Source organism: Conger conger, chromosome 5 (assembly GCF_963514075.1).
Source record: "Conger conger chromosome 5, fConCon1.1, whole genome shotgun sequence".
NCBI classification, from domain to species: Eukaryota; Metazoa; Chordata; class Actinopteri; order Anguilliformes; family Congridae; genus Conger; species Conger conger.
This window is the reverse complement of record NC_083764.1, coordinates 61511651-61537894: the sequence shown is the minus strand read 5'-3', so window position 1 is coordinate 61537894 and position 26244 is coordinate 61511651. Positions and strand designations below refer to the sequence as shown.

Genomic DNA, 26244 nt, shown 5'->3' with positions numbered 1-26244 from the left:
CTACGATCGAGCGTCCTTCTTGCTGTGGGGCCTGTTTCCCAGGATGCGGTCGATGTCCGACACCACGTCCGACGTCATCTTTGGAATCACCTGCGTGCGCACAAGACGGCGGCGAATAAGAACGTCACGTTGCGTCAACACGGTGAGTCATCTCAACGCGCCTGCCCTGAAAAAAGGTTTCTTCCTTTCGCTTATTTCAATAGACATAATCCTGGACAGATGCAATTTAGTTTTCCTTTACCATGTGGCTAAGGTACATGACTGGGACCCGGAAGGTTGTTGGTTCAAGCCCCGATAAGATCCACACAGCCGTTGGGCCCTTGATCAAGGCCCTTAACCCCAAATTGCTCCAGAGGGGGATTGTCCCCTGCTTAGTCTAATCAACTGTAAGTCGCTTTGGATGAAAGCGTCAGCTAAGTAACAAATTAGTTAATTTAGCCAGGTTGCAAATGCATCCTCTTCTCCTCCACTCCTCTCCTTTTCCATCTGGGAGTATGGAGGGAAGAGAGGAAAAGTGATTGGAAAGAGCTCAGAACGCTGTTGGTCTCTCCGACTCTTTCTCTCTATCTCACTCACACTCTCACTCCTATCTCACTCTCTCTCCTATCTCTCTCTCTCTATTCCACTCTCGACACTGTCTCCTTCACTCTCTCTCCACTCTCACTCTCTCTCCTACTCTCTATCTCACTCTCACTCTCCCATTCTCCCTCTCTCTATCTCACTCTCTCTCTCCTACTCTCTCTCTTTCTCTCTATCCCACTCTCCTCTCTCTCTCTCTCTCTCTCTCAGTGTAGGGACTCACCTGTATAGCGCCCAAGTTCTCCGTCAGCTGTTCCGGGTTCGACGTTCCCAGCAGCACCGAGCTCACACCTCATTCCGGAGACACCAGGCTGGAGGGAACAGAACGCAATGACCACGAAGGTGGCAGTGTTTCCACAATGGAAGGAGCACAATTTAAACGCAACTGTTTACAGGGTAAACTATTCTCTTTAACTTGTCAGTGCCTCACAGTCTGGTTCCAGCTGGTGGGGCGGGTGGGGGGGGGGGGTGGAGTCATAGGTCAGACTATTTCTAGATGCCTTCACAATATGCCCAGACTCTACTTTCCACTCTCAGATGGTGAAATAATTATATTATCAATGCAGCATTGATAGGGAATGACGTGCAGTGCAGGTACAGGTGGTGTCCAGCGGGTGGCAGTGTATGCAAGTGTAAAACCACCCTGAACTAACACAGAGGACGTCTGCCTAGTTTCAAGGGTGCAAGTGAAAGGTACAATAGGTAAGATTTTTGTGTTAAAACATTGTTACAAGACCATTGTAAATCCCTCCCTATCACCCACTGCCTGCAATTATAGTCCTTAAATTTGGGTTTGAAAAATATACAAGTTGACGGGCCGGCACTCTGTACCAAAACATTGTACAGTGGTATAATAATGAATTGGTTCTAATTGCCACAGCCAATGCAGTTTCAACATCAGCGCCTTTACGGAGAAGGGCGAGGGATAAACAGTGTTGTGGTTTGAAGGTGTTTGTTGCTGCTGTTCCTCTCTTGACCGTTAGAAGTCTGAAATTACCCGTTGTACCTTTAACCGCGCAGATTTGCAGGTGCGCCTCTCATTGATTTTTAAAGCACTGTCGATATTTCAGCCCCAGGCAAAACGCTGACAGAGCATATCACCTTAATGAAAGGCCAACTTAATGCTAAACACCGCGGAAACCATTATCTTTTTCTAACAGGCGGTGGTGCAAAAAATCATGAGCCAAACTGCTGGGTTAGCGCATTATCTCCATCCATAGGCCTCGGTGTGAGTCGTGCATGTCAGGAGGAGAACAGGCAGTGCGGAATTACCGGGGGAATTATCACTGCCGCGTGAGATAAGTAGGAGAGTTCAGAAGCTCTTAGGTCTGGCTCAGATAGTGCTAATAATAATTCCTTGCATTCACGTAGCACTTTTCTAGACACTCAAAGCGCTTTACTGCGATGAGGGGGAAGCTTGCCTCAGACACCTCAAAGTGCACCTGCCCCCCACCTGCCACACAACTGCCACAGCGGATGAGAAGTTAACCACCATTTTCCATTTAAAATACTTTATAGAGAGTCAGGGAATGGACTACGCGCCCCCCATCAAACGCGACGCCGAACGGCTCGGCCGATGCGGACGCCCGTCGAGTCGATAAACGCGGAGATTTGACGCGGCCGACTCTCTCTGAGACAACAGCGGCTGTCACGGGCGTTCGAACACTCGCCGGCGTTTTTCTAAATTTGCTCTGAACGAGTTCCCGAGCTGCCGTGTCGGTCGATTGCTTTTTGATCTGAAGCGAGTGAGTCGTCTCCCCCGTTCCCCGTTCTTCACTTCAGCTGATTGCGGGGGGGGGGGGGGGGGGGGGAGTTACCGCACCATCACTTTTAGTGCGCGTAACGGGGGTGTAATATATACGGCAGGGCGTAATATATAACGCCGTGCGTGATAATAACGCCTGGGGGAGCCGAGTTAATAACTCAAACGCCGCGGGTCCGAAAGCCAGGCCTCCACGCCCCCCCCCCCCCCCCCGGCGCCCGGGGGTGAGGTACTGCACCTAATTACTCCAGTGCGGTAGCCAGCTGTATGTAAAGTCTCTGTGGGACGCCTGAATGCAAATATAATGTGTGAGTGGGAGAGATATGAGATGTATGTATATATATATATATGTGCGTGTGTGTTGTGTGTGTAGATAGAGATATAGTAGCAAAGGAAGTGCCATAAAAACTTTATTGTTCACATTTCATTTGTAATTTATCATTTCCCCCAAGCGTTGCATTAGTTTGGGTCTTTCATTATTAGCTAAAATAAGCGCTGCCCTTATTACTGCGACTGTACGCTTTGTGTAATGAATGCATTCCCCTTTTCCCTCTTCTCCCTCCCACTCTCCCCCTCTCTCTTCTCTCTTCTTTTCCTCCTCTCTTTTCCTCTCTTCTCCCCTCTCTCTCTCCCACTACCTCTCCCCCTCTCCCTCTCTCTCCCTTCTCTCTCTCCCCCTCTCCTTCCCTCTCTCCTCCTCCCCTTTTCCTCTCTCTCTCCCTCTCTCTCCCTTTCTCTCTCTCTCTCCCACCTCTCTCCCCCCTCTCCCTCCTCCTCTCTCATTACATTACATTGGCATTTGGCAGACGCTCTTATCCAGAGCTCTTACCCTCTCTCCCCTCCTCTCTCCTCTCTCTTCCTCCTCTCTCTCCCCCTCCCCCCTCTCCCTCTCCACCTTTCTCTCCCCCCTCTCTCTATCTCTCTCTCCTCCTCTCCCCTCCCCTCTCCTCCTCCTCTCTCCCTCTCTCTCCCTCTCTCTCCCCCCTCTCCCTCTCTCTCTCTCTCCTCTCCCTCTCTCCCTCTCTCCTCTCTCTCTCCCTCTCTCCTCTCCCTCTCTCCTCTCTCTCTCTCTCTTTCTCTCTCTCCCTCTCTCCCTCTCTCCTCTCTCTCTCCCTCTCTCCCCCTCTCTTCCTCTCTCCCTCCCTCTCTTCCTCTCTCCTCTCTCTCTCCCTCTCTCCCTCTCTCCTCTCTCTCCCTCTCTCTCCCCCTCACTCCTTACCCACGGCGAGCTGGGGCAGGGTGCAGCCCAGCTTCTCTGCGATGTGGCTCAGCTCCTTCAGCTTGGCCTGGTGCTTCCTCCCCTCCTCACTCAGGATCTTCTCCTTCAGCCACTGGTATGGCTGGGAGAGGAGGAGAGGAGGGGAGGAGAGGAGGAGGAGAGGGGAGGAGGAGATAGGGAGGAGAGGAGGGAAAGGGGAGAGAGAGGAGGAAGACGAAGGGAGGGCAGAGGAAAGAGGCCAAAGCTCATCAGTATCTCCCCTGTCCACAGTCTAACTGAGTCTAGTTTGAGTTAAAAGGCCACATTGATTCTACATCAGCACTCCTACTTACAGATGCTGTTTGAATACAGGGCCAGTGCTTAAACCCTGTCACCTGAGAACTGCGATTCCCCCCCCCCCCCCCCCCAAAAAAAAAAGATGAACAGAACAGGCCCAGGAAGTACACTACTCCAGCAGGAAGTGTACTGCTCTAACAGGAAGTGCACTACTCCAGCAGGAAGTGTACTACTCTAACAGGAAGTGCACTACTCCAGCAGGCAGTGTACTACACAACAGGAAGTGCACTACTCCAGCAGGAAGTGCACAACACCAACAGGAAGTGAACTACTCTAGGAGGAAGTGCACAACACCAGCAGGAAGTGAACTACTCTAGCAGGAAGTGTACTATACCAGCAGAAAGTACATTATACCTACAGGAAGTGCACTCCTCTAGCATAAGGCTTCAGAGGAAACAGGCTTTTCTCTGCTCTCTCGATTTCACATACTTTGCTGTGATGAGAAATGTCAACAAGCAAACATGATTAGGTATTACCATTTGGAGAAAAGGAAAAATAAAGAATTCATATTGAAAAATAAGCTCACAGGAGAATTGAAAAGGCACACTCTTTCTGTTTAATAACTAGATATGAATTCCCTCTACCATTACTGAAGCTGAACATGCTTCTGCATAATGATGAATAATTATTAATATTGATGTCGAGGCAGACACGAAGGAGGATCAATAGACAGCACACCACACTGCCAATGCTGACATCTCCTGTTACCAAACAGATCCTTTCCTTTGAGCTGGACAGGGGAAGAAACTGTCAGACATGAGGAACTGATTGAATCCCTACTCAGTAAACAGAGTGCCTACGGAAAAAAAGACTCAGTGTTGGCCAATCAACAGAGAGAAAGGGTATCACATGACTCCCCAATACCTTCATGGAGGCCCTGGAGGATTCTGGGATACCGTTTTCATACTTCCCCGTAATGATCCCGCAGGCCAGCGGAGACCAGGAGACCACGCCCACACCTGCAGGAGCACAGGAGTGCACAGACAACAACACAAACAACACAACACAGACAACACAAACAGCAACACAAACAACAACACAACACAGACAACACAAACAGCAACACAACACAGATAACACCGACAACAACACAAACAACAACACAGACAACAACACAACACAGACAACACGTGATGTGTGGTTATTTGCATTACTGTCACCTTCCTGTCAGCTTTGACCAGTCTGGCCCTTCTCCTCTGACCTATCTCATTAACAATGCATTTCTGCCTGCAGAATTGCTGTTCACTGAATGTTTTTTGTTTTTCACATCATTCTCTGCAAACTCTTGAGACTGTTGTGCATAAAAATCCAGTCCCAGGAGATTAGCAGTTTCTGAGATCAAGCCACCCTGTCTGGCACCAACATTCATTCCACGGTCAAAGTCACTTCGATCACATTTCTTCCCAATTCTGACATTTGGTCTAAAAAACAATAATAAAAAAAAACTCTTGACCATGTCTGCAAGCTTTTATGCATTTCATTGCTGCCACATGATTGGCTGATTAAATATTTGCATTAACAAGCTGGTGTCTACCTAATAAAGTGCTCACTGAGTGTATGTGTGCGTGCACATGCGCGTGTGTCTATGTGTCACTTTTATGATCAAAAGTATTTTTCGAGTATTGAGGAAGCCTGATTCAGCCAAAAAGCATTAGCATAAGTCCCTTAGCTTGTTTTAGAATATCTGATAATATGTTAGGAGATTCACACGCGTTCATTTTGGCTTAACCAGCCTTCCTTGGAGCTCATACAATATTTTCAATAGAAAAGATATGAATGCGGGCTTTGATCTATCCTTTGTCCTGATCACTACTCCCCCATCCGAAAAATGGCGCGGTGGAGGGTTGTAATTGTTTGGGGTCCTCGTCGGCATGACGATGGCGTGAGCGTGCCGGCACCGACCCATTTGGGGAATCCGGGCGGGCGGCCAGGTGGTGGGCTCCCACGCGGTCCCACGGATCACAGATAACCGGGGGAATCGGCCTCCTTCAGCAAATACCGCGCCGTGTAAACACACGCTACAAATAGTATGTAAATTTATGTATTTATGTCTTTTTTATGTACAGAGCCGGGCTGTTCGTGCATTGTCCTAATTCGCTGTTGTTTCTGTAGCATATGGCTGTAGCCTGTGGCTCTGTTCTAATTTTAATTTGAGTTATTTTGCTGATGCTTTTATCCAAAGCGACTTACAGTCGATTAGACTAGGCAGGGGGCAATCCTCCCTGCAGCAATGCGGGGTGGAGGGCCTTGCTCAAGGGCCCAAATGTTGCGCGGGTATTATTGTGGCTACACCGAGGATTGAACCACTGACCTTGCGGGTCCCAGTCATGTACTTAGCCACTAGGCGACAAGCTCATCATATTATGCAGGTCATACTATATGTTAACAAGATCTGCTGAGCAAATTGTAAATGCTCCCAGTTGCAATCTGCCTCTGGGAGAGAGAGGACCCAATCGCAATCCTGCACCCTTCTCTTCGATTGGCCGGCGTGTGATTGACACCTGCCTATCTTGTGGTAGAGTTCGGGCAGCTGCACCTCCACCTTGTCCCTCTGGAAGAAGTGATACTCTGCCTGCTCACACACGGGCGGGATCAGGTTAAACTGCCTCGCCACCGAGTACGCCTCCTACAGAGAGAGAGGGAGGGAGAGAGGGAGGGAGGGAGAGAGAGGGAGGGGAGGAGGGGGAGAGAGGGAGGGAGATAGAGGGTGAGGGAGAGAGAGAGAGAGGGGAGGAGGGGGAGAGGGAGAGAGAGGGAGGGAGAGGGGGAGGGAAGGGAGAGAGGAGGGGGGAGAGAGGGAGAGAGCGGTAAAGAGGGATAGAGAGGAGAGAGAGAGGAGGGAGATGGGAGGGGGAAAGAGGGGAAGAGAGTGGTAGAGAGGGGGAGAAAAGAGAGAGGGAGGAAGGGATGGGGAGAGAGGAAAGGAGAAAGAGGGGGAGAGGTGGAGGTAGAGGGTAGAAGAGTGGAAAAGAGAACACATTCACTACACAAAGACTACAGTCACATCCCAAACTGATTTAAAGCTTGGTAGCTATGGGAAAAGAAGATGTAAATGAAATGTGGATAACGTATTCATGGCATTTCATTTCCTGCTGTGACGCTAATCTGTGTTACATACAGCCTCCGTCAGGTACAAACAGCACTTTTTTAAACTGTACAGAATTAGCTTCCTTTGGAAATGAAGGCACTGTGATGAAATAAAAACAATGACCGAGAAAGAGCTGGCACATTCTGCACACAATTCCACTTTTATTATTATCTTAAAACTGTCAAAATAAACCCCGGTTTTGTTTAAAATAATGCAATTCTGTGAAATGCCTCAATTCCCAGATCTCCCAACCGTGAAACGAACACTCGGCAGAAGGAAATTCCCCAGCCTTTTTCATTTGATCAGACGACACGTTCAGATGAACGTGAACATAGCGGGACAAATCGCGCATATTTATTCATTCAAAATATTAGTTATTTTCCAAAGCATTTCTGCCTATTTCAGGGAACTCACTAGGGTAAAATTTGCATGATTTAACTGGGAAATGTTTATTATGTTGTGACATATTCATGGTTTCTGTATCAGTATGCTGTATTACAGATGTACTGAGATGGAATGGAGGTTGTGTGGATGTGGCAGTAACGTTGACCTGAGGTTGTGTGCAACCACCATTATGAGCCTTGTTTATTTATATATAGTTATATAGATATTGTTGTATTGTATTAGATATTGTATTGTTGTACTCAGGGTATTCTTGCTGAGTACAACAATACAATATTATAATATTGTATTGGTCTAATTGGTATAGGTATGCTATTTCGGAAGTTGATGTATTCTTCAAGGGTTCAAACTGTATCTATGTGATCACACTAGGACTCGGAACCGTACTGTCCTCTAGGGTCCTCTTCACACTTGTCCCTGTGTTTGATCTGCACTTCATTGTTACGTCGCTCTGGATAAGAGCATCTGCTAAATGCCTTGTAAATGTTTGGCATTTATATAGCGCCTTTATCCAAAGCGCTGTACAATTGATGCTTCTCATTCACCCATTCACACACACTCACACACTCACACACCAACGGCGATTGGCTGCCATGCAAGGCACCGACCAGCTCGTCAGGAGCATTTAGGGGTTAGATGTCTTGCTCAAGGACACTTCGACACAGCCCGGGCGGGGGATCGAACCGGCAACCCTCCGACTGCCAGACAACTGCTCTTACTGCCTAAGCCATGTCGCCCCTGTAATGTAATTTAATGATATGTAACGTAAAAGTTGCTTTCAGGTTGACCTGCGGTTCTGTGGACATTGCATTAAGGTTGACCTGAGGTAGTTTAAGCTTTCAGAAAGTTAACCTGAGGTTCTGTGGATGTTGCATTCAGGTTGACATGAGGTTCTTTGAGCTTTATGAGGGTTGACCTGAGGTTGTGCTGATGTTATGTGGAGGTTTTTTGTTGGTTTCCCTCTCACCATAATCTCCATAGCTGTCCACCGTGAGGTGCCCCAGTACATGGACATCCCCATGTTTATCACATAGGTCATGGCTCTCACGATCTCTGCGGAGACAAGGATAAACCAACCAATCAGCACAGCAGACACCCAACCGTTCAACCAATCAGCATGGTACACCCAACCGTTCAGCCAATCGGACAACCAACCGCCCAGAAGCAAAACACAAACTAAACGGGCGCGAATATATACCAATCAGTCAACCAATCATTCAACTTTGTTCATGAATAAAGGACTAGGGCGCTGACACAAAACACCCAGGTGCGTAGTAAAATAGAGACGCATAATTATGTACGATAATTAACTGGAGACGAATCCTTTATCTCTCCTCGCCCGGCGAAGATTAATGAGACGTGGAGCGAGGATGAATCCCTTACTGCACAAAATACATTTTATTACTGTGTGTGCAGCACATTCCTGACAGGAAACAGGTGTCTTCCTGGTACGTGCCCACTCACAGAGACACAGAGTACACTCAGGAGACAGGGCAGGTGTCCCTGCCCATAAAATAAATACTGGCCGGGACATCATTTCTACAGTGGAGAAAACCCAAAAAAGCTAAACAGAAACTGAGGGGGTGGAGGAGTGTGGATGGGGGGGGGGGGTGTATTGGAGTTCAAATATTTTCTCTGAGTGCCTTGAGCCCTTTTTGTGAACCATGGGGGCGAATTGCCGGATTTTGGAGTTGGGTGTGTGTGTGGGGGAAGAAATGGAATTTTTTATCAGACACATTCTTCCTTGCACATTCTCCGTGCTTCTCCAGTGAAAAGTAGAAAAGATAAAATTAGCGCTGAACCCCTTTGTGTTCTTCTAGAGTGGCCTGCCCGAACATCACATGACTGGCCAAATTACTTTAGTACACTCTCGGAGAAAAAGGTACAATAAATGGCTAAAAAAGTACAAATGTTTCTCACTGGGGTGGTACCATATAGGTGCATAAAATTGTACCCCTAGCCAGCAATGCAAAATTCATGTGTACGTTTTTTGATTGTTAAAGGTACTTTAACAAGTATCCAACTAGAAAATTATTGTACTTTTTCAGGGTACAATTGGGAAATGTGTTCCTTAAAGGAGAGCATGGTGGTTGAATGTAACACTTGCCAGTTGTCTTTAGGCAACAACAAAACAAATGTGAATTATTTATTTATTTATTATTCAGCCATTGAAATTGATTTTTAAACTTTTTTTTCAAAGCCAAAATTTCTGACTATAAAAGTTGCTGTCTGGGCGTGGTAATGAGAACTATGATTGACAGGCCATGCCCCCACTGATACGCACTCTTCTTGGGAGACTGAATTTTCACAAGCTAGCTAACTTAGTATATCAACAATCGATAGCTAAGGTAAGGATGCTGACTTATCCAATAATAATTTTGCTTGCGAGATAGCTAGTCAAGTTAAGATGAAAGCACAACTATAACGTCCTTATGAAAGCAAACTAGCAAGCTAATGTTGTCAATAACATCACCTAATGACGGCAAACTAGCTTGCTGGCTAACGTTAGCTAGCTAGCTAAATGAATATAACCAGAAATAATGTAATACTCCTTAAAAGGCAGTCTAATTTAAGTGAACTTAACATTAGTGAAATATTTGCATTGTCTTGCCTGTAGGCCAGCGGTGCAAACTACGGGCCACAAGTTATAGGGGAGGGATAAGGGGAGTGGTTATCATCGTGTGATGCCCACAAGGAGAACATACTCAACAAAAATAGGGCAATACATTTAATACTTTAATCATGTTTCCGCAAATTGCATATAAAAGTGTCGCCAAATCACCATGTTGCTCCGTAAAAGGGCTGAAATGTAGTTGCACTGTCACCTTGTTTCTGAGAGTGTAGGTAGGATGTCACACTGAGATGTAAGGCCTTGTTCTACGCAGACAGGCCAGGGCCCGGGTGTAGAGAGCCTCTCACAGAGGAAGTGCTCAACTGGGATCAGGGTTTGATGGGCCTCGTCCGTTATGAGCTAAAAAAGCAGAACTGATCCAAGGTCAGAACTCCTGCATTAAGATTCTTTATGAGCACGGGCCAGCCGGGCAGAACTGGAGGCACAAACGTCAAGACCGAACGGGACTGCAATAACGTGCACTTGGGTTGGTAAGGATTTGGAGAGTTACACAATTTTAAAGGGTTACAGTGCAGTCGATGTGGATCGACATACCCTCCAATTAAAGGCGAGCGTCTGGTGAGGTATTCGCATCCATAAGCAGTGCATGGTGTAGGAATTACAGCCCTTTGCAACTGTTTCACTGTCCAAATACTTATGGTCCCCACTGCAGGCATTGACCTTTTGAAGAGTAACCAGTTGATTGGACTGTTTATTCATTATGAGTCAGTGTTCTAGAACTCCATTGCTTCCAATCGGCAGCAGTGATTGTTACATCAGTGTTAGAATGTTCAGCTAAGAACGTTCTCATCACACGTTTGTGACCTTGATTGATAATTATCAATCAAATAAGCAGGCTGTTCAGCTGATAGGAGCCAGCTGGTTGCCACGGAAATGGAACAGGTGATTGACAGGTGAGACGGCACCTGCTGTGCCCTTGAGCGTCACCCCTGTGTTCTCCCAACCCTGTGCCTGTTTAGGCCGGTTTGTGGATCCACCCGCCACTGCTTAATTAGGTCTGATTGTGCTGTCAATTTAACGCTGATCTGAGCCCATCACCACAAGACAGCCATTGTTCTGAATCAATGAGTAGACTAACGCGTACGTACAGATAAAATGAATTGGTGTTTACATTTGTTTCCTCTCAGGAGCAAATAAAAGTCAAAGTGAACTCCAAACAAAAAAACTTTGCAAGACCATTTAAGGAGCGACGTGCCTAAGAGTGAGTTCAGCTGGGTACAATTTGTACAAAACACACCCGCTGCGCCACGCGCGTCTCGCTGAAAATTGACTAACGGTGGCTGTCGAGCGACGTCGAAACCTAATCAATAAGCAATTAGCGGTTTCGATCAAACCCCGCTAATTATATTAGCGCCGACGGGAGCAGGGATTAGCATGCGCAGCGTGGGGGCCACCGGCCCCAAGACTGTGAAGCACTGCCGGCTGATAAGTCAGTCTGCACCTGTAAGTGAAGCCATGATAAATGAGGCGCGACACAATGCTAGCCTTGGACAGCTGCTCCGTCACCATCCTGTACTGCTGGGGCCGGACTGACACGCCCCTTCCGCCCGTCCATCGGCGGAGAAGATTCCAGAGAAATTGCGGTTAGTCAGCGGATGTTTTTATCCAAAAGCGACTTACAGTTGATTGGACCGACTAAGCAGGGGCCAATCCCCTGTGGGGTTAGATAAGATAAGATAAGATACACTTTTATTGAACCCCGTGGGGTAATTTGTCCTCTGCATTTGACCCATCCTAGTTACCTAGGAGCAGTGGGCAGCCACAGTGCAGCGCCCGGGGAGCAATGTGGGGTTAAGGGCCTTGCTCAAGGGCCCGACGGCTGTGCGGATCATTTATTGTGGCTCGACCGGGATTCGAACCACTGACGTTGTGGCTCCCAGTCATGTACCTTAACCACTACGCTACAAGCCGCCTTGCTCAAGGGCCCAATGGTCCACCAGCTGTGGCTAGTCTCGTACACTGCGGCTTGAAGCAGTCACAGTCATGACACTTAGCCACTAGGCTAAGCAGAAAATACCCTGGTGCACTGTCACCGGGTTACCCAAAACTATATTTGAGTGCTCAGGGCCCCCCCCCCCGTGCTAGGGCCCACAGGCAGTAGCCTGCCTTGCGTGTCCATGAGATTTGCCTCTGTTAGTCGCTGAGATTCACTGCAGGGTTACTGTGGTTGCGGTTACTGTGTTTTGTTATTTAAGTTAAAAAAAATGGCCTTTTGTTAAAAATGGATTTCCTGTGTTCAGGCCCGATCTGCGCGGGAGGGTGTGTGCAGGTGATTTCCTTTTGTTTCGGGTGTGAACCGGTCAGAAAGGACACAATGTCCTGAGAATTTAAGTGCCCTATACTATACTATATGTTGCCAGAGCAGCCTATTGTTTTTTTTTGTTTGTTTGTTTGTTTTTTTTGGGGGGGAGTATCTGGCTTTTAACGAGACATTGGACTGGAGTTTCCCCCCCATACCATTAGGCGCTGGGTGCCTGGCATCGCCTCACAACACAGAGGAAGGAGGGAAAGGTCTCGAAAAAGTCACACCGCTGCTGGCTAATAGATGTGCTGCCAATGGCAATAAGACAGGTCTGTGCAAACAAACAGCACCAGGGCCAGTTCTAACCTGCTGGAGGCCCTAGGCAAGACGTTCTCAGGAGACTACTGTTTGAGTTATGTGCTACACAGGCGAGGGGGGTGTGCAGACCTGGGGGCCCCTCCAGACAGATTGGGCTCCACGAGATTGCCTGTGGTGCCTATGCCTAGAGCCGGCTCTTAATAAGATGCGGTGCGGAATGTATCGGTGCAAGATTTTAATCTCTTTCAGCAGGGGCACTCCCCGGATTCTGGCCACATCAGGTAAATATGGAAATGGATCAAAACTCACGATCCAAACAAACGGGGGAATAACTCAAAGTTATGTTCCCACCGGGAATCTCGCGCACAGGGGAAAATCATCCCTACGACCAAACAGGAAGGAAATGGACAGCACTAAAAACCAAACGGGACATAACCGTGAAAGAGGAAACGGGAAGCAAGATGGGAAAGAGCGAGCAAAGCCCGCTAAAAAGCAAAATAAATAAATAAGTAGGAAATAACCAAAAGGAAATAAGAAACACAAAACAGGAAGTAACCAGCAGTGAGAGGACAGGATATAAGATGGGAAATAAGTGACTCGAAAACAGGATATGAAGCCAAACAGGAAATAGCCAGCAGTGAGAATGTATTCCTCCTGTGTTAGCCAATCGCGTGTGTGGAGGAGAGGAGCGGTGGAGGAGAATAGGGCCCTCGGGATGACCGTGGCTGTGCAGAGGATGTGACAGTAATGTAAAGGGGCTTAATCTGTGACCTCCATGCTACATGCCCCATGGACAATGAGCACTGTGGCACACCACGTGTGTGCGTTTGTGAGGGAGTGTGTGTTTTCTGTCAGTATGTGTGTGCGTGTGGGTTTTCTGTGTCTGTGTGTGCGTGTGCAAGAGAGTGTGTTTTCTGTGTATGTGTGTACTTGTGTGTGAATGCATGCGTGGGCATGTGTCTGTGTTTGTCTGTATAATTGTGCGAGCGTATGGGCGTGTGTGAGCACTGTGAGCATGAAAGATCCACACGGCCAGGCCAGCGTGTGCCAGGATAGAGAGACACCCCCCTCTGCCCCAGAGCGCAGAGAGGAATATCTGGTGAGACCAGCAACCCAAAATACCCCTCACCCCAAGGGAGGGTGGTCTAATCCAAATCGCCTGCGTTAATGAGGAGTGATGGACTACATTACCCAGGATCCCCTCTGCTGAGACCAGGGCTCAGGGGCTCAGAGGGCTATATCGCTATGGCACCAAGGGTGGCAGCTCCAATCAATCAATCTGACCCTGCCCTCCCCAACGGACCCAACCACTCACCCTCCATGGGCGTGTTGTTGTCAGGACGATTGGCAAACACGACGTCCACGTATTCTAACTGCAACCTCTGGAGGGAGCCTTTCAGTCCTGATAGAGAGAGAGAGAGGGGTGGAGAGAGGGAGAGAGGTAGGGAGAGGGAGGGAGTGAGAGAGGGGAGGGATAGGGAGAGGGATGGAGAGGACAGGGAGGGGAGTGAGTGAGAGGGATGGAGAGAGGGGAGGGAGGGGGGTGAATGAGAGGGGAGTGAGAGAGGGATGGAGGGAGGGGAGTGAGTGAGAAAGAGAAAGAGGGAAAGAGACAGATGGAAAGAGAGATGGAGAGAGGGGAGGGAGTGGAGTGAGAAAGAGAGGGAGTGAAGCTTGTCAGACTACAGTGCCGATCACAGATTCCCAAGAGAAACATACAATAAGTGGGTAGACAGAACTTGCCCGACCCGTCTGACCGCCACGATTATCAAATATCCCGAGAGAGGACCGAAGTAGCAGGTCGCAAGCGCAACCTTTCAGACCGATGTGCCGATCACAGATCGCAGGGGAGCAGAGATTCACATCTCTTCACATTCACAAGCAGGTCCGGTCGGACCAACAGGCCCGAACCCTGCAGAACCAGGAAGAGGACGCAGCCCGAGGTGATGCCCGCATCGCCATTCGAAGCCCTGCGCCAGATATATGCGCGGAAGTATCTCTTGATCAGTGAGTCCAAGGGCTTACATTCTGTAGAGAAGATCCATTTGTACAGCTGGGTATGCACTGAAGTAATTCAGGTTAAGCATCTTAAGCTCATGGGTATGAAAGCTGTGTTCCCGGGAGGAACTGAACCTGCAACCCCATAGCTGTGAGCCCAGTTCCCTCCTCATTATCCTGCACTACGTTTGGACTGATATCATCAGGCTAATCTCTCCCAGCGCTGTCGCGGATATCAAACAAGCCGGAGGTTGGTGTGTCTCCTGGTCCCCATGAACACAGTGGCCTCTGAAACACACGTCAGCATTACATCACAAACAGTGCATTAGGAGTAGCATTTACTCTCCTGAGCAGCATACTAAGATCAGCATTTTCTCCCCAGAGCAGCACAATAAGATCAACGTCTCTTCATAAGTATAGCACAGGATCAGCATGTCCTCATAAGAATAGCGCAATAAGATCAGCATGTCCTCATAAGAATAGGACAATAAGATCAGCATGTCCTCAGAAGAATAGCACAATAAGATCAGCATGTCCTCATAAGTATAGCACAGGATCAGCATGTCCTCATAAGTATAGCACAGGATCAGCATGTCCTCATAAGAATGGCACAGTAAGATCAGCATGTCCTCATAAGTAGAGGACAATAAGATCAGCATGTCCTCATATGTATAGCACAGGATCCGCATGTCCTCACAGGGGCAGCACAACAAGATCAGTGTTTTCTCCAGAAGAAAAACACAAGATCAGCGTGTCCTCAGGGGAGCAGCATAACAAGATCCACGTGTCCTCACCAAGTAACAAAATATCAGAGTTCCCCCTCAAAACAATGCACAGCAGCGTGTGCTCTCCCTCGCGAAGCGAGCGAGCTCAGCACTTCCTCACAAAGGAACCCGACAGAGCGTTCCCTTGCCAAACAGCACAACGAGATCAGCATTCCTTCAGAGTCGGCTGCTGAGAGACGCAGAGAGAGAGAGAGAGAGAGAGAGAGAGAGAGAGAGAGAGAGAGTGGGAGTGAGGGAAACAAACAAAGCAGGAGAGCGCAGAGGCAGGGATGATGGGAAACCTGTTATTAGTGCAGAATTACCTTCAATGATGTGCTTCCTGGAGAGTCCTCTCTCTGTCTCTGCTCTGAGGAACAAGTAGAGGCAAAGATGCACACTTAGTAGTGTCACAGAAATGTTAATAAAAGACAGAAAATGCAGACACACACACGCACACATACACACAAACATACACACACACACGCACACATACACACAAACATACACAAATATGTACAAACACACATACACTTACACATATACACACTCATACACTTTCTCTGTCACACAAACAAAAATACACACACACGTTTTCACACAAGCATACACACACATGCGTACAAACACACACACATAGACACATAGATACGCACTCATGCACTTTCTCTCACACACAAACAAACAAACATACACACTCACACACGTTTCCGCACAAACATACACATACGTACAAACACACATACACATAGACACATACACGCTCATGCACTTTCTCTCACGTGCACACAAACACTCACACACATATGCACACAAACATACACACACACAAATACGTACAAACACACCCACTCACACACACATACACAGCAGCCGTGTGAGTGCAGCAGTCTTTAATCTGTCACTTCAAGTTGACAGCGTGGTGAAAGCATTCCCTGTGCGCTTTCTGAAACCGTATTTATTTTTATTCTGTATTTCCCCTCTCTGATGCAGTCTCTTCCTACAGCTGTGTCAGCACTGTGCTGCGTGTATCCTGTGCTGAGAGAGCCGTGCATCAGTGCCACTGTAGCCTAATCAACTGCAGGCCAGCACAGCCACAAAGCCTTTTGGGTAATGCAGTTTAGGGTGGAGCTGGGTGTTGTGTGCTAAGTGCTGTAGGTTTAGCAATACAAGCAGAGAGATGGGAGAGTGTAACCCTTTGAAGAGTAGGTTAATTGGAATTGGTTTTTTGGGGTTTTTTTGTTCAAAATTCAGTCAGTGTTCTAGAAGTCCACTATTTCAATTATCAGTTGCAGTGATTGTTACATCAGTTTGATTATGTTCACTTTATTTGAAGGCTCCAACGTAACTCCTTCATAAGCCCTACATCTGACATTCATAAGCACCACATAAGCATTCATAAGCGCCCATGTCCATAACCGCAGACGGTGCGTTATGTCAACATTGATGCGGCAGGTGACCATTACCATGACATATGCAAGTGAACTGACACAAGATCCTTATGTTTGTTCTTGACATAAGCGCTTATGAATGCTTAAGTAGTGATCTTACACCTTGGAGGGTTAAAGGGGAGGTACAGGCACTTACTTTCCCCCCCAGTACAGCTTGGTGGTGATGACCAGACTCGACCTCCTGGGGAACAGACAGTTAAGGTTAAGGTTAAGTGTGCTACAGACTTCCCCTTTAAGGATTACTCACGGACACATTTGTTCAGGAACAGGCCCGTTTGAGTGACAGCGGCGTGTCTGTAGCCGCACAGATCCGCACAGAGCAAAAGCTTTATCGCTCAGCAGATGTACAGCCAATCCAAAGCGGCGTTGGTTTCTGCTGGGAAAGGCAGGGCCGTGGGTGAGATTATCGCACTGTGCAGATGAGGCGCTCGTACAGACCAGCTGCACTTGGTGAGATTACAAGGGCAGCCGTTCATCTACAAGGACAATGCCTGGAAACGAACAATACCTTTTCGACCTTAACCTGAATCAATATGCAATTGTGATTTGCGCCACCAAAATTCTGTTGACACTCAGAAATACAGAGAACTGCAGCAGCACTATTCTGCGAAAAACATACACACACAGGTATGTAATTAAAAGTAAAAAAAATTATATTTATTTCTGCATAATTACCAAAGGCCATCGGGGAACGTGCATTCCAAGTTGGTGTAAATTAAAACCAGTTAATCCTCGTTGGGGATTATAAATGAAAGTCTTATGCTGGATGGAGCGCATCCATAAATTAATTATCTGGGTCTCTTCATCCAAAGCATGCAATAAATAACAGCTAGATGGCCTTGACAAAGAAAAAGATAAATAAGATAAATAACGTACAAACACACACTAACACAAATGCATGCACACATGCCGCCTACACACACACACACACCCCGCCTACACACACACACACACACCCCGCCTACACACACACACACACCCCGCCTACACACACACAAACACACAAAGCCGTGGTACCTCCAGCATTTCTTCTTGATAATGTTTCCCAGGGTTATCTCAGCCCTGTAAAATATTAGGCATAAGGAAACAAATATTACATTTTTAATGTACAGAGAGCCTTCATTCTATTACATCCATCTATTATCTTATCCCTCTTATCCTGAACGGGGTTGCTGAGGGCCTGGAGCCTATCCCAGCATACATTGGGCGAAAGGCAGGAATACACCCTGGACAGGTCGCCAGTCCATCGCAGGGCACACATACCATTCACTCACACACTCATACCCACGGGCAATTTAGACTCTCCAATCAGCCTGACCTGCATGTCTTTGGACTGTGGGAGGGAACCGGAGTACCCAGAGGAAACCCAGATGAACACAGGGAGAACATGCAAACTCCGCACAGAGAGGCCCCGGCCGACGGGGATTCGAACCCAGGACCTCCTTGCTGTGAGGCGGCAGTGCTACCCACTGCACCATCCGTGCCGCCCCCTCATTCTTCTACATTGTACTAAATATAACAAGCCGTGATGGCCAATTTCACATACAATTTTGGGCTGTTTTCGGCTTTCAGCTTAATTTTGTAGAACAATATATTGGCTTTCATAATCTGTAGGTCTCGATGCCAAATTCAGAGTAAAAAAAAAAAATGTTTTAAGCTTTTAAATGCAAGATGTGAAAGTGACAGTTTTTAAACACCAGAGTTGTGCATTGTTTGGAGGCTAGCCAGCTTGTCACCGTTCAAAGGGTTTGTACAAAAGATGACAAGTTGTAACCCTGAAGTAGGCTCCCAGCCTCATGTAACTCTCCCGACAAAAGTTTGAAGCCGCTTTTCTCAGAAATCACGGTTTGGTGGCACTGAAAATGCAACGGGACACAACTCCCTTGATATCTGGAGTTAAGATAACTTCAGCATTGTTAGAAAGCTTACATTCTCCTCTTTCAAGTAGTTTCTAAAACACATGTGATATATATTTTTTGGTGCTGTTCTAACGGACTGCTTTGGATTGGCACCATGCCGTGTTTGGAAATGTCTTTGGATTTGGAGGAAGCTGGGGAATCTAGAGGCTTCCTTGCGGCAATGGTCACATTCACGGTCGGGGTGCAGTAATTTTGGAAAGAGGTGGCCATGTCATGGTTTAGTGATTTAGGAACGAGACGGTTACTAGCAGGTTTGACCAATGATTTGGGTGAAGATGGCAGAGCTTAAAGGCACTGTGCATGTTAGTACATCGGGGATATTTCTTGTTAGGCTCTAATTTGATTTGAGTGGGTTTGTTTCAAACCACTGGCCTGTTCCATACAGCTGGATCACTGGGTTAGCTTGATAATGGAACCCCCCCCCCCCAAATCTGGAACATGGACTGAAGTAAAAAGAGCTGTTCTGGATTTTACTCTGTGCAGTTATCCAGCAAAGTAAAAAATCCTGCTCTGTGGAACAGGCCCCAGGATTCCAGTCGACAGTTGAGTTTGCGGACGCTGTGCTGTGATTGGACGGCTGCCACGTCCGACGGTCTTACTCACTTTCCCGCAGAGTACACTTCTGCCGTGTCGAAGAGGTTGACCCCGCTCTCGTAGGCGATGGTCATGAGCCGCTCTGCCACCTGCAGGACAGAGGGTCACATTACACCAGAAAGTACTCTATTGCACCTGCAGGTTATTTATCCTGCTTTGCCTGATGTGTCCCATTTAATTCCGTCACCTGCCCACATCTCCTCATCCTTCTCCCCAATCATTACTCCATGGGTCAGGACAGATACTCCATTCAGGTGCGAATGGGACAGGGCTCCCTAACCCTGGGGAGTCACTGGGTCTGATGGTTAAAACCGCTTAAAACTGTAATCAAATTCAAACCCAAGAATTCAGTTAAAATCAACTATTTTAATTGATGTGCGCTGAGTGTTGAGTAATAGTACTTGTCTCAGAATTGCATCTGTGAATCTCTGCAGAATTGCAAAGGGCACAGTCATGTCTGTGAGTCTAGAAGTCTCTGCAGAATTGCAAAGGGCACAGTCATGTCTGTGAGCTTTCTAGAAGTCTCTGCAGAATTGCAAAGGGCACAATTGCGACTGTGAGCTTTGTAGAAGTCTGCAGAGTTTTTGGAGGGCAGAGTTGTGTCTGTGAAATTTCGGAGACTGCAGACTTGTGAAGGGCACATCTCCTCACTGCGGAATGTGGGAGAGGCCAGGAGAGAGAGAGAGAGAGAGAGAGAGAGAGAGAGAGAGGAGGAGGGGGGGGTCTTAAAAGCTCACAGCAGCTCAGAATGGATAATGTTATGACTGCGGCAGACTCTTTCCTCTTACATACCACACACTGGAGAGAGAGAGAGAGAGAGAGGGAGAGAGTGAGAGAGAGGAGGGAGAGAGAGAGAGGGAGAGAGAGAGGAGCGAGAGAGGAGGACAAGAGAGAGTGAGAAAAGAGAGGGAGAGTTAAAAAGGGAGCGAGAGAGAGAGATCTGCTCTGTCATTCCCAGGGGAATGCAGATGCTTGTAACTGAGGATAGATAAAAATATATATCGCCTCCCCTACCCTTTCCCCCCGTCTCTATCCAACACCCCGTAAGCCAATCAGACGAGAGGACAGAAATGCTGCCCACAGCTCTTCTTCTTCTTTTGTTTTGCTTCATTTCGCATCTCTTTTTTTTTTCTTTTTTTCCCCCAACTTAACCTTTGACCCGCAGCAATCTGGAACGTTCCGCAGTCTGAGCGCCGGCCTGCCCGCGCCTCCCGCCTGCCGCCACCGGAGGGCGCCCTTGAGCGCTGCGTGTTTCCTTCACGACCTAGCGACCCGGGACCCCCGCGGCGGCAGTGAGACGTGATGAACAGCGACCGCTAGGACAGGCCTTCGGCCGCAGTTTCTGTGAGGCTTGCCGGGCGGGGCAGGAACCCTCGGGTGTGACAGGTTAAGGTAAAGGACTGGGACACACACAATAAGATCTGCACAGCCATTAACAAGGCCATTAACCCTGCATTGCTCCAAGGGAGGATTTTCTCCTGCTTAGTCTAATCAACTGTACGTTGCTCTGGATAAGAGCGTCTGCCAAATGCCAATAATGTAATGTAATGTACCTTAATCTCTCTTTGTATTTTGTACCTTAATCTTGGACTTGGAATTTGTATACTATATATTGTAGGTATGGTAGTTCAGCTTGGCCTATTTACCTTGTGTAACTAGACTTATGTTCATGGCTTAACAACTGATCCTATGTGAATTGATCTGTTCTATTGTTTGTTCTTTGACTTTGTTATGCTCCTGACCTTTCTTGAATGTCTGCTAAATAAAATGTAATGTAATGTAAAGACAACCCTGATACAAGTGTGTGGGGCGACATGGCTCAGGCAGTAAGAGCAGTCGTCTGGCAGTCGGAGGGTTGCCAGTTCGATACCCCACCCGGGTTGTGTCAAAGCCTTCCTGAGCAAGACGCCTAACCCCCAAATGCTCCTGACGAGCTGGTCGGCGCCTTGCATGGCAGCCAATCGCCGTCGGCGTGGGAGTGTGTGTATGAATGAGGGAATGAGAAGCATCAATTGTACAGCGCTTTGGATAAAGGCGCTATAGAAATGCCAACCAAGTATACCCCAAACCCACAGAGGAGTGGGAAGCGAGACCCTGCTGTGAAAGGGCAGCGCTCACGGGCTGATCAGCAGAGCGGTTGGGGGTATCCGTGTGCTGCCACGGCTGCAGGACGTGGCCTGAGATCCTATGTCAGAGGCATCTGGGGTGAATACTTCACCCTGCATGGACCAGAGACTACGCTACAGACTCAGTATAAACACACATACTAATAAATGTCTTTGGCCTGTAAAAATGTGAAAGCTTCTGGGGGTTTATACTGTCATAGACATGACAGAAAGTGGTGACTGAATGTGTTGTTAATATAGTGTGTCGACTTGGTTTTGGGGAAATTTATGAGAATACCCCCCCCCCCCCCCCCAAATAAACTACACCCCCCCACTGAAATGTGAAGACTTCAGTGCTTTTAGTCAAGTGTTTCTGGGGTTCTTTACTGCCAACGACAGACAGAAAAGTAAACTGGCGCAGTGTGGTTACATGAATGTCGTTGAAAGCATCACTTACCTCATCTGAAATCTGGCCGCCAAATGTCACCCAAGTTCCTGAGAGGGAGAGAGAAAGAGAGAGAGGGAGAGAGGGAGAGAAAGAGGGAGGGAGAGAGATGGAGAGAGTGACGGAGAGAGAGGGAGAGAGGGGGAGGGGGGGAGAAAGAGAGCGAGAGAGAGATGGAGAGAAACACAGAGAGAGAGGGAGAGAGAGACACAGAGAGAGAAAGAGAGACAGAGAGAGAGGGAGAGAGAGAGAGGTAGAGTGAGGGGGAGAGAAAGAGAACATCATGTGGAAGGAAGGTGAGAAGGAACCGTGCTTAAACCTGACAGACAACTGAAAGGTCACATGCCTCACAAATCTCCCAAAACGACTGGTCTTTAATTAGAGACAGGAGCCTCAGAACTAATGGTGTCTGGCCTTCCTCTCTTTCTCATTATAGTACCTATCTACGCATCAACAATTGGGATATTACTTTCATCCAATTCTTCAAAGATCACAAAAGAAATAAAAAGGAAACTTAAAAAGAACAATGACACTTCATCTGCACATACTTAATAACATTCCCCAACCACACAGATGGGAGTTCGGACTTAAGCTTAACCAACGGCTGAAATGCTGAAATGCGAACCGCGACCTGCCGTAGCCGTAACCGTAACTAACCGCTTTCACCCCTCACGTTCATTAGAACGGTCCAGGGGTCAAAGGTTAAGGGGTGGCATCATCATTAGCGCGGGTGGGGCTAGTGCTAAACAAGTTCCCGGGCGGGAGGACCTGGTGCCACCCAGGGACATGAGGGCTTCAATGGGCCAGGATGAGCAGCACCTCATCGCTCACTAGCGACCCCCCACTGGTCGGTCCGGTAACAGCAAGTCCTCCTCCGACTCATGTCTGTGTGAACGGTGGGTGCGACAGACAGTGGCAGCTTAGGGGCTGCTGGGTGGCTCATTCGGTTTAAGGCACCGCACGGTGGTGCACGGATGAGGCTCACAACCTTAGCTGAAGTCTCTGGACTGTTTCAGTGGCAACGGTGGCTCAACAGGGCCAGGCAATTATCATCACTCAGGGAATGGGAGGGTTCAGTCTGATAGGTTTCTGTGTTTGTTATCTAGTCATTACAGTACAATTACTTTAGCTGATGCTTTTATCCAGAGCAACTTAACAGTTGACTAGACTAAACAGGGGCCAATCCCCCCCGGAGCAATGTGGGGTTAAGGGCCCGACTGGGACTTGAATCTCCATCATTCCAGGTCCCAGTCATGCACCTTAGCCACTAGGCCGCAGACTGCCGGTCACAGATTGCTGCATATCAAAAGTCTTCCTTTTCACATGCAACTCTGTGAGCGCTTAGTTGTCTTGTGCACTGTATATCGAAGCAGCTACACCGCGTGTTTCGTAAGGAGAGACGCTAATGTCTGCTTCTTTCCCAAATTGGCTTTCCCTTCTCTTCCGGAATCAACAGTCTTCTGTTTCTGTGCTGCAGCAGGAACATAATTGGGCCTTCCGTATTGAGAAGAGAAATGGGACGAAACAAAACCGTTTCAGTTAAAAAATGATAACGTGTAAAAAATATGTGTTTGTTTAAATGACGGAAATTAGGAGGGAGGGCGTCTTAAGTGCTTCCTTGGTAATTGCCTGGGTTAATGGCCCCTGTTCGCAGCTGATGTTTACATGTCTTTGTTGGAGAAATCGACGTAATCTTTCAGGGTGGCGAGCGGGGCTGTTACGGCTCTCTGGGTCTTTCTCCGAGACATAAATCCGCAAAACGGTTTGTCGAGGCCCGGTTCGTTCATTCAAGCTGTGGCTCCCGTTCCATAAATTCGGTCCGATGTTGCGTGTCGGAGTGCTCTGGTCCTGGGTCAGGATGGCGGTCTCGCTCGCTGGTCCCGGAAAGGATCGGCGGTGAAATTCCTGAGACGTCGAGGGCAACGAATCGCGACGGCCCTGACTTTGCAAACAAATTACAGCAAAATTAGCCACACATGGGCCTTAGATTTTATGGAAATATATTCTTCCCCTGCAGCTAAAGGCCGACAAATTGGGTCAAGAGAAGGGAAGTCTTTTATGTTGCATGTTTTGTTTCGTTATTTCATGGAAATTGCGTGTTTATAAGAGACACACAACCTCGCCCCCCGCACACACCGTGCATACGGATGGAGATAACCGTCGGCACCAGCTCTTCTGAATGTCCGCTGTGTTCCATCACTCCGGAATCGATCGATCGGGTTCTTCCAGGTAGCTGCGGAATCCCCTGGGCCCGTTATGTGCCTCGATTGACGGAATGCAACTGGAATGATACTCTATAACCTGCCATTGACTGTCCGACCGATCACAAAGCAGGGGTGTGACAGTTTTTCTCTTCCCCCCCCACCCCCCCCCCCACCCCCCCCCCCCCCCCCCCCCCTTTCTTGAAGAAATGCGCTTCCTCTGCCGTTTGTCCAAAGCAGATTGTGCTTAGAGATTCTGGGCACTGTTTGGCGCTGCTAGCAGAATCAATTTTGTTAGTGCCTTCATTTCAAAGACATATTAAAACAATAAAACCTTTAAAAAAAAATTAAAGAAAGAAAAGAAATAGCTCAGTAATGGCAATACCGAAGAGAGTCGGAGGGGGGGAGGTGGGGAGGGGGTTGGAATGGGGGGAGGGGTGTACTTACCGAGACCCAAACAGGAGACCCGCATCCTGACTTTCCCAGGTTCCTGTGAAGAAAGCCAGAATAACTGCATTAACCCCAACTTTCCAGAATAACTGCATTAACCCTGACTTTCCCAGAATAACTGCATTAACCCTGAATTTCCCAGAATAACTGCATTAACTGCAATAACTGCATTAACCCCGACTTTCCCAGAATAACTGCATTAACCCCGACTTTCCCAGAATAACTGCATTAACCCGACTTCCCCAGAATAACTGCATTAACCCCGACTTTCCCAGAATAACTGCATTAACCCCAACTTTCCCAGAATAACTGCGTTAACCCTGACTTTCCCAGAATAACTGCATTAACCCCGACTGTCCCAGGTTCCCGTACAGAAAGCCAGAATAACTGCATTAACCCCGACTTTCCCACGTTCCCGTACAGAAAGCCAGAATAACTGCATTAACCCTCGGAATGTTTTTTATTTTTATTTTCCTCCAGAATTCTAAATCAGTGTTTTGGAACTCCCTTTCAATCACCAGTGCTGATTGTTACATCAGCTTTAGAACGCCCGGTTCAGAACTCTCTCATCGCATATCTGTGACCTCGGTGGGTCCCGGAGATAACGTTGGGTTAAAAAAACGTCTGGAGCTCAGGGTGACAGGACAAAGGAGAGAAGTGGGGTGCTACAGAGAGGGGGATGGTGGGGAGGGAAAGGGTAAAACACCCTACAGAGAGGGGGATGGTGGGGAGGGAAGGGTAAAACACCCTACAGAGAGGGGGATGGTGGGGAGGGAAAGGGTAAAACACCCTACAGAGAGGGGATGGTGGGGAGGGAAAGGGTAAAACACCCTACAGAGAGGGGGATGGTGGGGAGGGAAAGGGTAAAACACCCTACAGAGAGGGGGATGGTGGGGAGGGAAAGGGTAAAACACCCTACAGAGAGGGGGATGGTGGGGAGGGAAAGGGTAAAACACCCTACAGAGAGGGGTGATGGTGGGAGGGAAAGGGTAAAACACCCTACTGAGAGGGGGATGGTGGGGAGGGAAAGGGTAAAACACCCTACAGAGAGGGGGATGGTGGGGAGGGAAAGGGTAAAACACCCTACAGAGAGGGGGATGGTGGGGAGGGAAAGGGTAAAACACCCTACAGAGAGGGGGATGGTGGGGAGGGAAAGGGTAAAACACCCTACAGAGAGGGGGATGGTGGGGAGGGAAAGGGTAAAACACCCTACTGAGAGGGGGATGGTGGGGAGGAAAGGGTAAAACACCCTACAGAGAGGGGGATGGTGGGGAGGGAAAGGGTAAAACACCCTACAGAGAGGGGGATGGTGGGGAGGGAAAGGGTAAAACACCCTACAGAGAGGGGGATGGTGGGGAGGAAAGGGTAAAAGCAGCAGATTTGACACACTGTGCATTGTGACATCAGATCACGCGGGGGGAATCGGGGGGGTGGGGGTCCCTGCATATGTGCTGACTCTGCCGATAATCAGGGGAGTGTCCGTAATAAACCACAGGGGGAACCCCCCAAGGAGGGCCCCTGACTGAGCAATGAGCAGCGGCACAGCACAGATCCATACACATTTACATGCAAAACATGTGTGAGTTCATGTGAGTACACACACACACACACACACACTGGCTCAAACACACTCTCCCTCACACACACACACACACACTGACTCAAACACACTCTCCCACACACACACACACACACACACACCCACACTGGCTCAAACACACTCTCCCTCACACACAGTCACA

General features: G+C 48.2%; 1 protein-coding gene and 1 pseudogene across 1 annotated transcript in view; both read right to left on the bottom strand.

Annotated features, from left to right (window-relative positions):
• LOC133127982 (voltage-gated potassium channel subunit beta-1-like) lies at positions 1 to 24540 on the bottom strand (annotated as a pseudogene).
• Positions 24541 to 25905: 1365 nt separating this feature from the next.
• The window catches only part of LOC133128948 (voltage-gated potassium channel subunit beta-1-like), a 49581-nt gene continuing 49242 nt past the window's right edge, over positions 25906 to 26244 (bottom strand). The window contains exon 12 of the mRNA XM_061242756.1: positions 25906 to 25959. Within this exon, the coding sequence (XP_061098740.1) occupies positions 25906 to 25959 (54 nt within the window). The remainder of the gene's footprint in view (positions 25960 to 26244) is intronic.